The sequence below is a fragment of the Microcebus murinus genome, chromosome 5, assembly GCF_040939455.1.
Source record: "Microcebus murinus isolate Inina chromosome 5, M.murinus_Inina_mat1.0, whole genome shotgun sequence".
NCBI lineage: Eukaryota > Metazoa > Chordata > Mammalia > Primates > Cheirogaleidae > Microcebus > Microcebus murinus.
The window spans coordinates 92,516,859-92,529,673 of NC_134108.1; the positions used below are offsets into that span (position 1 = coordinate 92,516,859).

At 40.4% G+C, this 12,815-nt stretch overlaps 1 protein-coding gene across 1 annotated transcript in view; it reads left to right on the plus strand.

Moving 5' to 3' along the window:
* Positions 1-12,193, plus strand: part of GCLC (glutamate-cysteine ligase catalytic subunit) — a 49,249-nt gene extending 37,056 nt beyond the window's left edge. Inside the window, exons 7-16 of the mRNA XM_012780759.3 lie at positions 1,311-1,385; positions 2,201-2,317; positions 3,386-3,524; positions 3,981-4,093; positions 4,959-5,051; positions 5,359-5,463; positions 9,032-9,113; positions 9,194-9,297; positions 9,373-9,493; positions 10,538-12,193. Of these exons, the coding sequence (XP_012636213.2) occupies positions 1,311-1,385; positions 2,201-2,317; positions 3,386-3,524; positions 3,981-4,093; positions 4,959-5,051; positions 5,359-5,463; positions 9,032-9,113; positions 9,194-9,297; positions 9,373-9,493; positions 10,538-10,749 (1,161 nt within the window). The 3' untranslated portion in view covers positions 10,750-12,193. The remainder of the gene's footprint in view (positions 1-1,310; positions 1,386-2,200; positions 2,318-3,385; positions 3,525-3,980; positions 4,094-4,958; positions 5,052-5,358; positions 5,464-9,031; positions 9,114-9,193; positions 9,298-9,372; positions 9,494-10,537) is intronic.
* The last annotated feature ends 622 nt before the right edge of the window (positions 12,194-12,815 follow it).

The window sequence follows — 12,815 nt, forward strand, 5'->3', positions numbered from 1 at the left end:
GACACTAAATTGTCTAATTATTTTCTATAGTCTCCACACTGACATGAAGTACTATTATAATTGAGCAGAGAAACTTGTGAGTCACCAACAGAAGTTGTCAGCTGTTAAAAAAGCAAAGTTGAGATCTAGCTAAAACTATTATAACTAACAGGTGGAGATCATAACAGTAAACATTGTTCATTCAGCTGCTGTTATTTCAAGTCTTAAACACTTAAATTTCCAAACCAATGCTAAATTCAAACTGTCATTGAATAACAGTAACAGAGGAAATTAAAAATGTTCCCAGTTTGCTGTTGTTACAAATGTGCTAACACAAACACAGTTTGTATTCCTTGCCTCTTCTATGCCAATCCCCCAAAGATGGCAGATCTTTTTTTAGTTTCTATTGAGTAATTGTTTTAGAGGATGATTTGCGCTAACAAAATTATGTGATCTTTTTTTCTGCCTAACTCTTAAGTGTCCTACCTTCCCTGCCCACCTTCTGTGGTCTTCCTGGCTGATGTCTCCATCTTCAGAACATCATCTGACCCTGCTTCCCATATATTTCTCCAGCTCAAATTTTTCTTCTGTGCACCAGCCCTGAAGACCCAGGCACTTACAAGGCCTCTTGGTCATGTGTTTCCTTGGTTTCATAAGCCCATCATGTCACGTTACATCTTTTTCTCTAACTCTTCTTCCTGCTTGTCCTAGGAGCACCCCAGCCAAAACCTAAGTGCCCCTCCCTGACCTGTGCCACTCTCTGTCCCCACTGGTCACTGGCACCTGTTGCTTTGACTCTGGCGTCCCTCTCCCCACATCCTTTCTTAGCCTTTGCCTTGACAAGTAGTCTTCTATCTGCGTCCCTGTCTTTCCAGTCTTGCCCCCTTCCAAGCTGTTCCCCACTGCCACCACTGAACTTTGGAAACTATTGTGAACATCCCCAAATCCCTTTTGTTTCACAATTTATGTAACCTCTCAGCTAAATGAGGGGATGGGAAATTGCAGAAGAAATAAGCCAGTAGAAGAGGAAATGCTTCGCTGAATTTCATCATGTGTTTGTGTCCTGTTTTTCTTTCCTGACTTCTTAATCGTATTTCACTTAGGAACATGGTTACATACATTAGTTGTCTATAGGTAGTGGAAAATATGAAATACCATTTTCTAATTCACTGAAGACAGCTTTTAAACAAAACCAGTGCTTTAAATGTTGTCATCAGTGAAGGGCTGTTACCTCACCCCTCCCTTCCCAAGCCACCTTTCTCCTGACTTTACTGTTTGGGGAGCATGCTGATGATCTTTCCTTGCTGTTAATAACTTGCAATCTTAAACAGGTGACATTCCAAGCCTGCAGCATATCTGAGGCCAGATACCTTTATGATCAGTTGGCCACTATCTGTCCAATTGTCGTAAGTAGAAATTACTTCTTATTTTAAATACTTGTTTGTATGAAATAAGACTACATGTGCAGAATTTGCTGATAGTGTGCTATTTAAATCACATCAGTTAAGACGTTATTTGGAAAAGAATATAAATAGTCTGCAGATTAGAGCTAAGAAGCCAAGAGTCTAAGCTGTCGAAGTTTACTGCTGCTAGTAAAACTTGTGTTAAGTTTGAGCGTAGCCATTTTCTCTCTCCCATTCTTCATGGGAAAAGATTTGGGTTGTTTCCACATTATAGAGAGGATGATTTAAATGAATCGAATCTGGCCAGGCGCGGTGGCTCACGCCTGTAATCCTAGCACTCTGGGAGGCCAAGGCGGGCGGATTGCTCAAGGTCGGGAGTTCGAAACCAGCCTGAGCAAGACCCCGTCTCTACTAAAAATAGAAATTAATTGACCAACTAAAAGTATATATACAAAAAATTAGCCGGGCATGGTGGCGCATGCCTGTAGTCCCAGCTACTCGGGAGGCTGAGGCAGGAGGATCGCTTGAGCCCAGGAGTTTGAGGTTGCTGTAAGCTAGGCTGATGCCACGGCACTCACTCTAGCCTGGGCAACAAAGTGAGACTCTGTCTCAAAAAAAAAAAAAAAAAAAAGAATCGAATCTAAGGATTTGGGTTGTTTCTGATGTGTTTCACTACAAGAAAGCAAGCATGAGTACATAGGGTGAAAGTCTGTATGGGTTGCATAAATTGATTCTTTTTGACCAGAAAAATATCTGTGTGGAGCTTTTTTCAGCATGTAAGTGACAGTCTACAGAAACTGACTTCTGTTTGTTTTTAGATGGCTTTGAGTGCTGCGTCTCCTTTTTACCGAGGCTATGTGTCAGACATTGATTGTCGCTGGGGAGTGATTTCTGCATCTGTAGACGACAGGACTCGGGAGGAGAGAGGACTGGAGGTGGGAATGATTTTTCCCTTAATAGCCCTTTTTAAATCAAGCAGGTAAAATACAGTTATTGTAACTACTTGCAATTTTGAAGTTCCCCTTAAATTTTTATCTTAAGTAGGTTAGTCACATATGGGAAGAAAGACTATCATAGACCTATTTTTGTTTCTGGTCTTTGACTTCACAGGGTTTGTTTTGGGGTGAATATGTGGGGAAAGTGATTTGGACTGGGTGGGGAATTAATTTTTATCATATGTTATGTATTTGTTTTAGCTTTTTAAAATTAGTGCCATTTTTCTGTTTTGGAAGTCAGTGCTGATGGCTATTTTTACCAAAAGGCGTTTGACACTACTTGAGTGCTTTGTATGTGATGCTTTCTGCTGTGGAAGGTATAAGTTCTTGCAAAAGATTCTTTTTCCATATAAAGGGTTAGGCTCTGCTTAATATTAGTAGGTTAGCACTTCTTGTTTGCATGTTGAACTGTAACCCACCCTGCATTTCTCCAACTAGGGGTGTGCATCAGAACCACCTATGAAGATCTTTAGAAATAGACACTCAGGCTTCATCCTAGACCTGTGATAAATAAGAATCTCTAGGACTGGGTCCAGGGCATAGGTGTTTTTAAAGAACCCCCCTCTCCCAAGTGATTGTGAAGTCTCAACCTGAACTGTACTACTGCTGCTATGATCTTTATGTGATTATTCATAAATTGTTGAACATACTTTGAGTAGAAATAAACTTTAAGGGATAGATCATTTTGATTTTCCATTACAGGGTGTTTTTTTTTGTTGTTGTTTTTTTTGCTTTCAACCTTGCATTTTCCTAGCTTAATAAGAATGAGAATGATCTGCTTTAAAAAGAAAAATATATATATTTAAATCAGAAGAAAAGAGTACTTAAATTGCCTTCAGATTTTTTAAAATACAATTTTCTCTAATCCTTTTTAGGGTTCACTGACTTCAGTGTCTTATGTTGAGGGTTTTATATTGTGTATAAAAATATGTAGCATTTTAATACTGGCCATTAGTTCATTTCTAGGTCATTTTTTATGGTGTTTGTTTATATTTTTTTAAATTTTAGCCACTGAAGAACAATAACTATAGGATTAGTAAATCCCGATACGACTCAATAGACAGCTACTTATCTAAGTGTGGAGAGAAATATAATGACATCGACTTGACGATAGATAAAGAAATCTACGAACAGCTATTGAAGGAAGGTGAGTTTCCCTTCTGTTTTCCTAGGTTTGATTGTACGTCTTTAGTTCTTCAAAGCTCTTTTAAACTTTTTTGCTGACTCCTGGTCTGGTTTCTATTTTTAGTGTGAAGTCTCTAACTTTTCTAATGAGGCTGCTTGTTCCTAAAGTTTCAAGTTCCAAATACTTGTGAGATCTTCTTGACTTTTAGCCAAAGGAACTTACTTTGGAGGTCTGTACCTAGGCCCACACCAGTGCCCCAGCAGGCATTGTGTAAGTAGTGAATGAAACTCTGACACTTCCCCAGTGTCCATAGGATAAAATCCTGGGCGAGGTGAAGATGCTAAGCAAACCAGCTATTTCCTAAGTCTCTAGACACCCTTTCTTCAAACTTCCTGAGCTGTCCTGTCGTCTTTCTAGACTTAGAGAAAGTGGTGTCTCCTGCTCTGCAGTGAGCACCCGTGTGATCTGTCTTTGCAGGCATTGACCATCTTCTGGCCCAGCATGTCGCTCACCTCTTTATCAGAGACCCTCTGACTCTGTTTGAAGAGAAGATACACCTGGATGATGCCAATGAGTCTGACCATTTTGAGGTATCCCCTCTGTTTTGAATGCATTTCGTTCCATGAGCCCAGATGGGAGGCAGTTTTCTGTACCCGTGAGGCATTGGTAACAGAACTCTCATAGGCCTTATATTACCCAGTGCAGTAAAGAACAAAGAAAATCAAAAATTATGGTTTAAAGTACTCTTACACTATGATTCTTACTGGTTATCTGTCTGATTCTAAATTTTTTTTGTTCAGTATTTTTATTCAGTATTTTCTCTTGTTATTCAGATATCTGCTGCACAAAAAATAACATGCTCAGTTTTTTCAGTGGTATATCACCTAACGTTAAATGCAGATATTCACATGTATGCCTTTCTAAATACAATCTATAGCACCTTCCTTCCCCACCACACCCACAAAAGAGATATAAATCCTTCCAGGATTGCCATTAGGCTTCCCAGCGTGTCCAGGGCCTTTTATCAACATCTTAAGAAACAGCTGTCCTTCTCAGGCTCTGGGGTCATTGAAGCAGCAGCATTCCCAGGTCCCAAGGAGGGAGGACAAAGGAAAGACGGAAGTGTCCAGTGACTCTCAGAATGGCAGGCTGGCTGCCAGAACTGAGAGGGAATAGGGTGGGCCGTGTGGCTCCTCAGAGGCTGCCCAGTCATGGGGGGAGACAGTGGCAGTGGGGATGAGGCATGCAGGGACAGGAAGGGTGTCTGACTTTTGGCGAACACTTATTTTCTTAGAAGATCATGCTCCAAGAAAGTTTTATTGTACCTTTTTGTGTTTGCAAGTCAAAGAGTATTTGGCATGGACAGTAAACATTTGTCTTCCCTAATTAAATAGCAAATTATCCTAATATTTTCCTGGACATGTAGAAAGTTTGGTTTATTCTTTTTTATTATAGAATATTCAGTCCACAAATTGGCAGACAATGAGATTTAAGCCCCCTCCTCCAAACTCGGATATCGGATGGAGAGTCGAATTCCGACCCATGGAGGTAAGACCCGGGCATCCGCAGGAACTGGCTCATCCTCTGCTGTTTGTCACCCTCTGACGCTCCTATCAGAAGCCTCTTACATTTGTTATATGGCAATAAAAATCCAGCATGTGCACATTTAAAAGCAAGTACAAAAGCTAAGGTGGCGGGTTGGTTTCTGAGAACAGACCGGGGGCCAAGGGCTTCCAGACCCAGATGGGAATTAGGAGAGGGTTTGGGAATGACGGGATTCGAGGAGGGGCCTGGGCCAGGGAAGAGCACGTTTGTGTGGTTGGTCCATAACTTCTCTGGGCTTCTGCTTGTCTAGGTTCAGTTAACAGACTTTGAGAACTCTGCCTATGTGGTGTTTGTGGTTCTGCTCACCAGAGTGATCCTTTCGTACAAACTGGATTTTCTCATTCCACTGTCAAAGGTAAGGATGTGTTTCATTATGGTGGTGGGTGTAGATATAGTCATTTGTTAGTATACTCTGTTACTTCAAATCTGACTTCCTTTAGCATTGTTGACCCTTTACAATAAAATGCTTCTCCCTCTACTCTTATTCTTTTTTTTTTTTCCTTTTAAACATAAGCTTTATGTCTAAAGAATTTGCATCGAAGATGATGATGGCTAGACGTAGTCCCACAATTGATTTTTGTCAACCAAAAAATCCCATTTTGATTGCAGTATTAAAATTAGGATGGGAAAAGTGTAACCTCTGGACTGCAGGGAAAGGTCTCAGTAGAACCAAACTTGAGATGTTTATGAAGAACATAAATGGCATTGGACTGCCAGAAAAACAAATCGGAGTTGATCAGCCCCAGCTCAACAAAGACGAAAAAGGAGCTTTCTGGGAGAAGTTTCCCAGCAGAGCCTTAGAGCAACTCTAGCGATGAGGCAGGAAAGCCAAGGAAGGGGGGGGGTGCCTTTGGTTCCTGTGGCTCTCTTGGCAGAGAGTGACTGGGAAAGATGCTGAGCAGAGTGAGGGCTCTGCTGCAGGGGCTCCTGCTGAGGGTATCATGGCCAGAGAGAGGAGAAGCAGAGCAGCTCTGTCACGCAAACGTGGAAACAGCAATAAAACTACTTAGCCCCAGCATCTGTCCCCAGGATGCCTTGCTCTCTGCCCCTTCCACAAGAGATTTTCCAGCCTGTGCCTGTTCCCCCAACACTCCCTGAAGGAACCGTGGCTGTCAGCCTCGGTTGCCCACTCATCGCCACCCAGATTGAAGGTGACCCATAGAAGTCTGTGCGCCCACATTGGCTTTATGCATACCTGCTGGGGAGGACCAAATCCATCCAAGGGGGAGAGTCCATGTAAACTACTGTTCAAGGCCTTTGTTTTTATGAGTGAAAATAGATCTCTGAAAGTCAACAGAAAATTGAGAACAATTAACAGCCCTAAAGAGAAGGGCCCAGCTGGTCTTGCCGAGTATATCATCCTCAGTGAAATACAGTTGATTCAAGAAACTGGAAAGAATTCTTAAATTCTAGATAAGGGTCACACCCATAAAATAAACAACCATTATGAACCAAAGAACATTTGGAGAATAGAAGTTCTTAAAAAACATGGTAGCTGCACCTTTAAAACTCAAGTATACTGTGTATACTCACCAGTAGAGTAGATGTTGAAGATCTACGTTAGTGATTTAGGAGACCAAATTAAGATTCATCCCAGCAGGATGGTGAAGAAAAGGAAATTATGGAAAAGACTGAAGCATGGACAATTGCTCTGGAAAGTTCAGCATTTGGCTTGTGATTATCTTTCAGATTTTTTTAGAACAATTTTTGTGAAACCTTGGATAAGTCAAAAATGCATGCAATTTTCAACTGAGTTTGGTCATGGAACCAATGCAGTGCAGACAGGTTGGAATATCAACTAAGTGTTTGGGAAGGATGTGGCTAATGAATGCATAGTACCTCGCTGGTTGAGAAGTTCCATTCTGGTGATTTTAACCTTGAAAATGAGCCACATGGATGACCTGAGACTAAGTTGGATAATGAGCTGAAAGCTATAGTGGAAGCGAATCCATCTCAACCTACGTGTGAATTAGCAAGTTTGACATGACAATTCCAACAATATTGAACCATTTGAAACAAATGGGAAAGGTAAAGAAGCTGGATAGATGAGTTCCACATGAATTAAATGAGTGTCAGAAGAGAAATCGTCTCGGAGCTTGCCTTTCTTTGCTGTCACAACATGAAGGCAAACCATTACACCATTATTGTTACTGGTGATAACAATATTTCATCAGAAATAACCATTATTATTTGTGATGAAAAATGGATTTGTTTTGACAGTTGCAGCTGTTCAGTACAGTGGTTGGATAAGCTGAAGTGTCAAAACACAGTCCAAAACTGAATATTCATCAAAAAAGCTAATAGTGTCTATTTGGTGATCCAGTGCTGGTTAAATTATCCACTATAGCTTCATGAAACCCGGTCCATTACGGTGGATGTCTACTGCAACCAATTGGATGAAATGATGAGGATGCTTGTGATTAAGCAGCTGACATTGGTCAATAGAGACAGGCCAATCCTCTTGTAAGACAACGCTGCTCAAACTACAGAAGCTGGCCTTGGAAACTCTGTCATCCACCGTATTCACCATGCTTTGCACCAACTGACTAGCACTTCTTTCAGGCTTTGGACCCCTTGCAAGGAAAAATATTCAATTCTCAACAAGCTGTGGAAAATGCCTTTCTTGATTTCACGGCCACTTATTCTCCAGGCTTTTTGCTGCTGGCATAACCAAGCTACCGTTAAGATGGCAAAACTGTGTCCATAGTTTAGGCGTGTATTTTGACTAATTGTACTGCTTGTTTGAGATATAATAAACTACACTTTTGATTCAAAATCAGACATTCCATATTTAATGACTAATAAAAGACTTAGTATCATCTAAATATATATAAATACTAAAATATATATAATCTAAAATATATAATATATAAAATACTAAAATAATATAGTATTTTATATATTATATAGTATTTTATATATTTTATATATATTACTATATTTTAGTATTTTATATATATAAACTTTTTAGTAGCAATCCCTTATTTTCTACAATGAAATCTTATGGGGAATCTCAATCTATAAAATACTATAGTATACTATAGTGTATATATAGTATACTATATATAAAATGCTATAGTACATATATACTATATATAGTATACTATATATAAAATACTATAGTGTAGTATATGTAGTGTAGTATATGTAGTGTAGTATATTTATACTATATATAGTATACTATATATAAAATACTATAGTATTTTATAGATTGAGATTCCCCATAAGATTTCATTATAGAAAAGAAGGGATTGCTACTAAAAAGTTGAAAAGTTCTACTTTTAAGGTCTTAAAAAGTCATTGGCGAAATGGAGAGTTCACAGACGAAACAGTTCATGAATGAGGCGCCACTGCCAGAGCCGCCAGGTGGGCAAGCAGCAGTGACCCTCTGCCCTTGGTGGACAGTCACCTTATTCCAAATCCGACAGCCTGCTGACTCTTCTTCCCTTTCCTCACTAAAGTGAGGAGGCAAAACCTCAGTGGCAGGAAGGGAAGAGCACTGGACTTAGGAGAATGGAGGCTAGGCCGGTCCCGCCTTCATCGCCCTGAGCACTCTGGTGAGCCACTGCGCTGTGAAGGGAACTGGCCACCTGCCCTCCCAATGCTGTAGGCTCGTTGCAAGGTTGAGTCACGAAGGGGCTTTGAATTAATTGCAGACATTCTACATGAACATGAGTTTGGGTTGGTTTTTGAAGGTGAGCTTCTCTTAAAATTCCTCGATTGGTGTTAAAAAGCGCATACCAATCTGTGGTTGAGTGACACAGGCCCCACATAGTCTGTTCTTCCAACCAGAAAGCACTGGAAAGAAAAGCAGAATTCATAAAGAGTGAGTTCTCATTGCAGACGCGAGGAAAGCAGTACGATTTCTGTGTTTGACGGAGAATGTTTTTGGACTTAGTCGTGATTCTTTTTCTCTCCCTTAGGTTGATGTCAACATGAAAGTGGCCCAGAAACGAGATGCTGTGTTGCGGGGAATGTTTTACTTCAGGAAAGACATTTGCAAAGGTATTGCATTGTTTTAGATTTCTAGGGTCAGCTTACGCTGCAGCAAGGTGCCGCAGCTCCTCCGCCCTTTCCCCCGGCAGGTGGCAACGCTGTGGTGGACGGGTGCGGCAAGGCGCAGAGCAGCGCGGAGCCCGCCGTGGAGGAGTACGCCCTCATGAGCATAGACACCATCATCAACGGGAAGGTAGGGGCCCTGTACGGCCATCTCGCTCTGCCTGCCACCTGGCAAGGAGCTCACAGCCTGTCCTGCCTCTTGTAGGAAGGCGTGTTTCCCGGACTGATCCCGATTCTGAACTCTTACCTTGAAAACATGGAAGTGGATGTGGACACCAGATGTAGTATTCTGAACTACCTAAAGCTGATTAAGAAGAGAGCATCTGGTACGACAGCCTTTTCTTTTCTCGATCTCATACTGTGGGCAGAACCACACAGTCTTAAAGTGTTCAGTTTCTTAAAGTAATATTCTAAAGTAGGCCATGTTTTTATCCATGTACAGCTTTTCACATTTTAACATTTCTGCAGTTGGATATACCTTATAATCTTTGACGGTCACAATTTGGATTAGCGCTGCTTTTTTTTTTTTCGTTACTGGTTCATGAAATAGAGGTTCATCTTAGAATCGATGGCATCTTAGATGATGAAACGTGGCATCTGGATTGCCTGTTTGTCAGTTATGTCCAGCTGTGTCCTTCGCTTATCATTGTGGACCAGTTTATGCTGCAATGAGAAACTAAGGAACTCTGACGTCTAGTTGCTCGGCCTGCCTCCATGCATGAGCCTCCTGGGAACCCTTTCTTTATGAGCTTTGAGGAGATCACATTTTACAGTACCTGACAACTCAGCACCAGGGGCGATCAGCTGTTAATAAAAGTAACAGTAATAATGGCAGTGGCATCTGTATTTCACTTGAGCCTTCTGTAAACTTTCTGGAGGCACAGAGGAAAGCTGTAGAATCCCAAGTCACCAGTTTCCCTCTTCATTCACTCAACTTACTGTTGTTTATTCTCTCCACTGCTTTGATCCAAGATCACTCGAGGAACCCTCAAGTCCTTGAGGCAATCTGGTGACACCGGTGTATGTAGTCCTAGCCTTCTGGCCAAATGGGAGGACACATGCTCTTGTACACATGTGCTGGCTCCTGTCCCCTAGGAGCTAGCAAGGTCGGCATATGGGTGGCATCTAACAGGTACCAAAGAAACTGGATGTGTGCGTGCTCATTGCCTGCCTGCAGCCTAAAACTCTTCCCCAGGAGGAGTTCTTTAGACACTGTGAAAGACATTCCCAACCCCTGCCATGTAGCTATACTAAAAGGTCATAGTGATTCCTCTTCAGAATGTTTATGCTGGCCATTAAATATCAACTTATATAAAAAAAGAATACATGCACACTTTTGTTATCCTAAAAAAAATTTTTTTTTTTTCCAGGAGAACTGATGACAGTTGCCAGATGGATGAGGGAGTTTATCGCAAAACATCCTGACTACAAGCAAGACAGTGTAATAACTGACGAAATGAATTATAGCCTTCTTTTGAAGTGTAACCAAATTGCAAATGAATTATGTGAATGCCCAGAGTTACTTGGATCAGCATTTAGGAAAGTAAAAAATAGCGGAAGTAAAACTGAGTCTTCCAACTAGACACTCTGCAAAAAAAAGTGCATTACTGTTTTATTAGCGACCGGCTGCAGTACCATGCCTGTGAGCCCATGTGTATAGTATGAAGACCAAATAGAGCTACACTGTTTCCTGGACCAATGGGCCAGGAATTGATTTAGAGGCTTCCTTCAGTAGGTTCAATCTAGAGTTTATACAGTACATGTACATAGTAAAGTATTTTTATGATTAACAATGTATTTTAATAACATATCTACAGTGAACTGGCTTGTACATTTTTTAATTCTTACTCTGGAGCAACTATTGCCTGAGCAGTTTTGTAAATGCACTGGTAATTGTACAATACCTGCATTCCAGAGTTTAAAATGTTTACTGTACATTTTTGTTCCCTTAAAGACTACCTGGGACCTGATTCACTGAAATTTATCACTTCACTTTAAAAACACTTTCTTTTGTTAATTTTCTTTGAGTCATCTCCTTTGTTGGGTACATAAAATCACTTCACTCCATTGAAGTGCTTCGAGGGTAATCTTGGGTTTCTGGCACCTTATCTGTGATGTTTCTGTGGCAGTTGGAATAGCTAACCATTTAGTCACCTTGCCCTAAGCTTTCGTACTTGAATAAAACCCATTGAAGTCTTATGACTGTTTATACAAGGAGCTTTCCTCCTTTGTTTAAACTTTCTGATTCAGGCATTAAGTTTAACAACTAATTAACAATTAAGACAACTCTGCAGGAAGAAGGGAGACTGTTGCCCAGAATTCACACGTCGTGATTATAGGGATGACTTTTTTTTAACTAAAAAATCATTTTTCTTCCTATGCCTACCAAGAGTACTGTCAAAATGGCATTAGCACTTATGTTGTTGCCTGTTGTTCTGATTGCTGCTATATACTTCAATTTTCAAATCATATGCATTTGCTCTAGTTTTGTTACTATTTCTCTAGTTTTCAGTAAGTATATTGATAGACTTTCTTCTAAAAGCCATTAACCCCAGATTTTACCTGGGGAACATTCTACATACTGCTTACCTTCTCTATAAAACTCATAAATCATGAAATGCACTAAGTTTTGTGAATCAGGACCCCAGATGTTTAATTGTAAATAATTTCAGTTTCAGATAATTGTTACAGCTTTGTGTTTAAAGTTTTGTTGTTTTTTTTTTCAGTTCGTTAAAAGTCTTAACTGCTTCTGAAATAACTATGTACTGTAGATTATGCATATGTTTACAGGCATAAGTATTTAAACTGTAATGCTAACTCTAAGATTGCAATAAAGTTGCTTCAGCTAAACCTGTTTATGTTTAAATACTAGGGTTTGTTCTATATTTCATACATGCATTTTGGAAGATTAAAGAATGCCTGTTTTTTATTTGCAATTTGCTTATTATAAATCAGGTTGTAAAAAGGCAGATGAACTAAAATGTTTGTGGTATGAGGAAATAAAAATGGAATTAGCATTCAGAAAAGTCTTGCATGTGTGTTAAGTTCAACAACTATATAAATGGATAATAGTTTGGGGTTTTTAGCTCAGATGCCATAAATTATTCATCATTGTGATCCTCACATGTTTTTAGAAAGAAGCTTAGGGGATGGACAGATGCCTAATCTCTTTTAGTAGCAGTCAACTCCTGTGGGAAGGGGAAGGACTTGAAGTGTGGCTGAAATGACTGCCCCTGGAAATGAATTTTTCTTTCACTCCCAACTATGCTGGGTTGGGGGGATATGGTGGTCATTGAGTGGCGGTGCTGTGGGGACACTGCAGTCTAGGCTGGAGACACTTAGACTGTGAATCAGCAAGTCCTGCAGAGGGTCAATTCCGGTTCATGTCTGTGTCAATATCCACCCCCATACACATATTCAGGAGTTCCTGAAATAATGTTCTTTGTCTGAGCAATACACTTTTCTCAGAACTTCTTTATCAGAATGATTCTAGGGCAGTGCTTATCAAACTAATCTGCATATGAATCTCTTGGAGGTCTTCTGGTTTGGTGAGTCTGGGGTGGGACCCACGTTTCTGTTTTTCTGACAAGCCCCCAGCTAATGCTGTTGCTGTTCTGCTGGCCACATGAATAACAAGGACTTGGATCA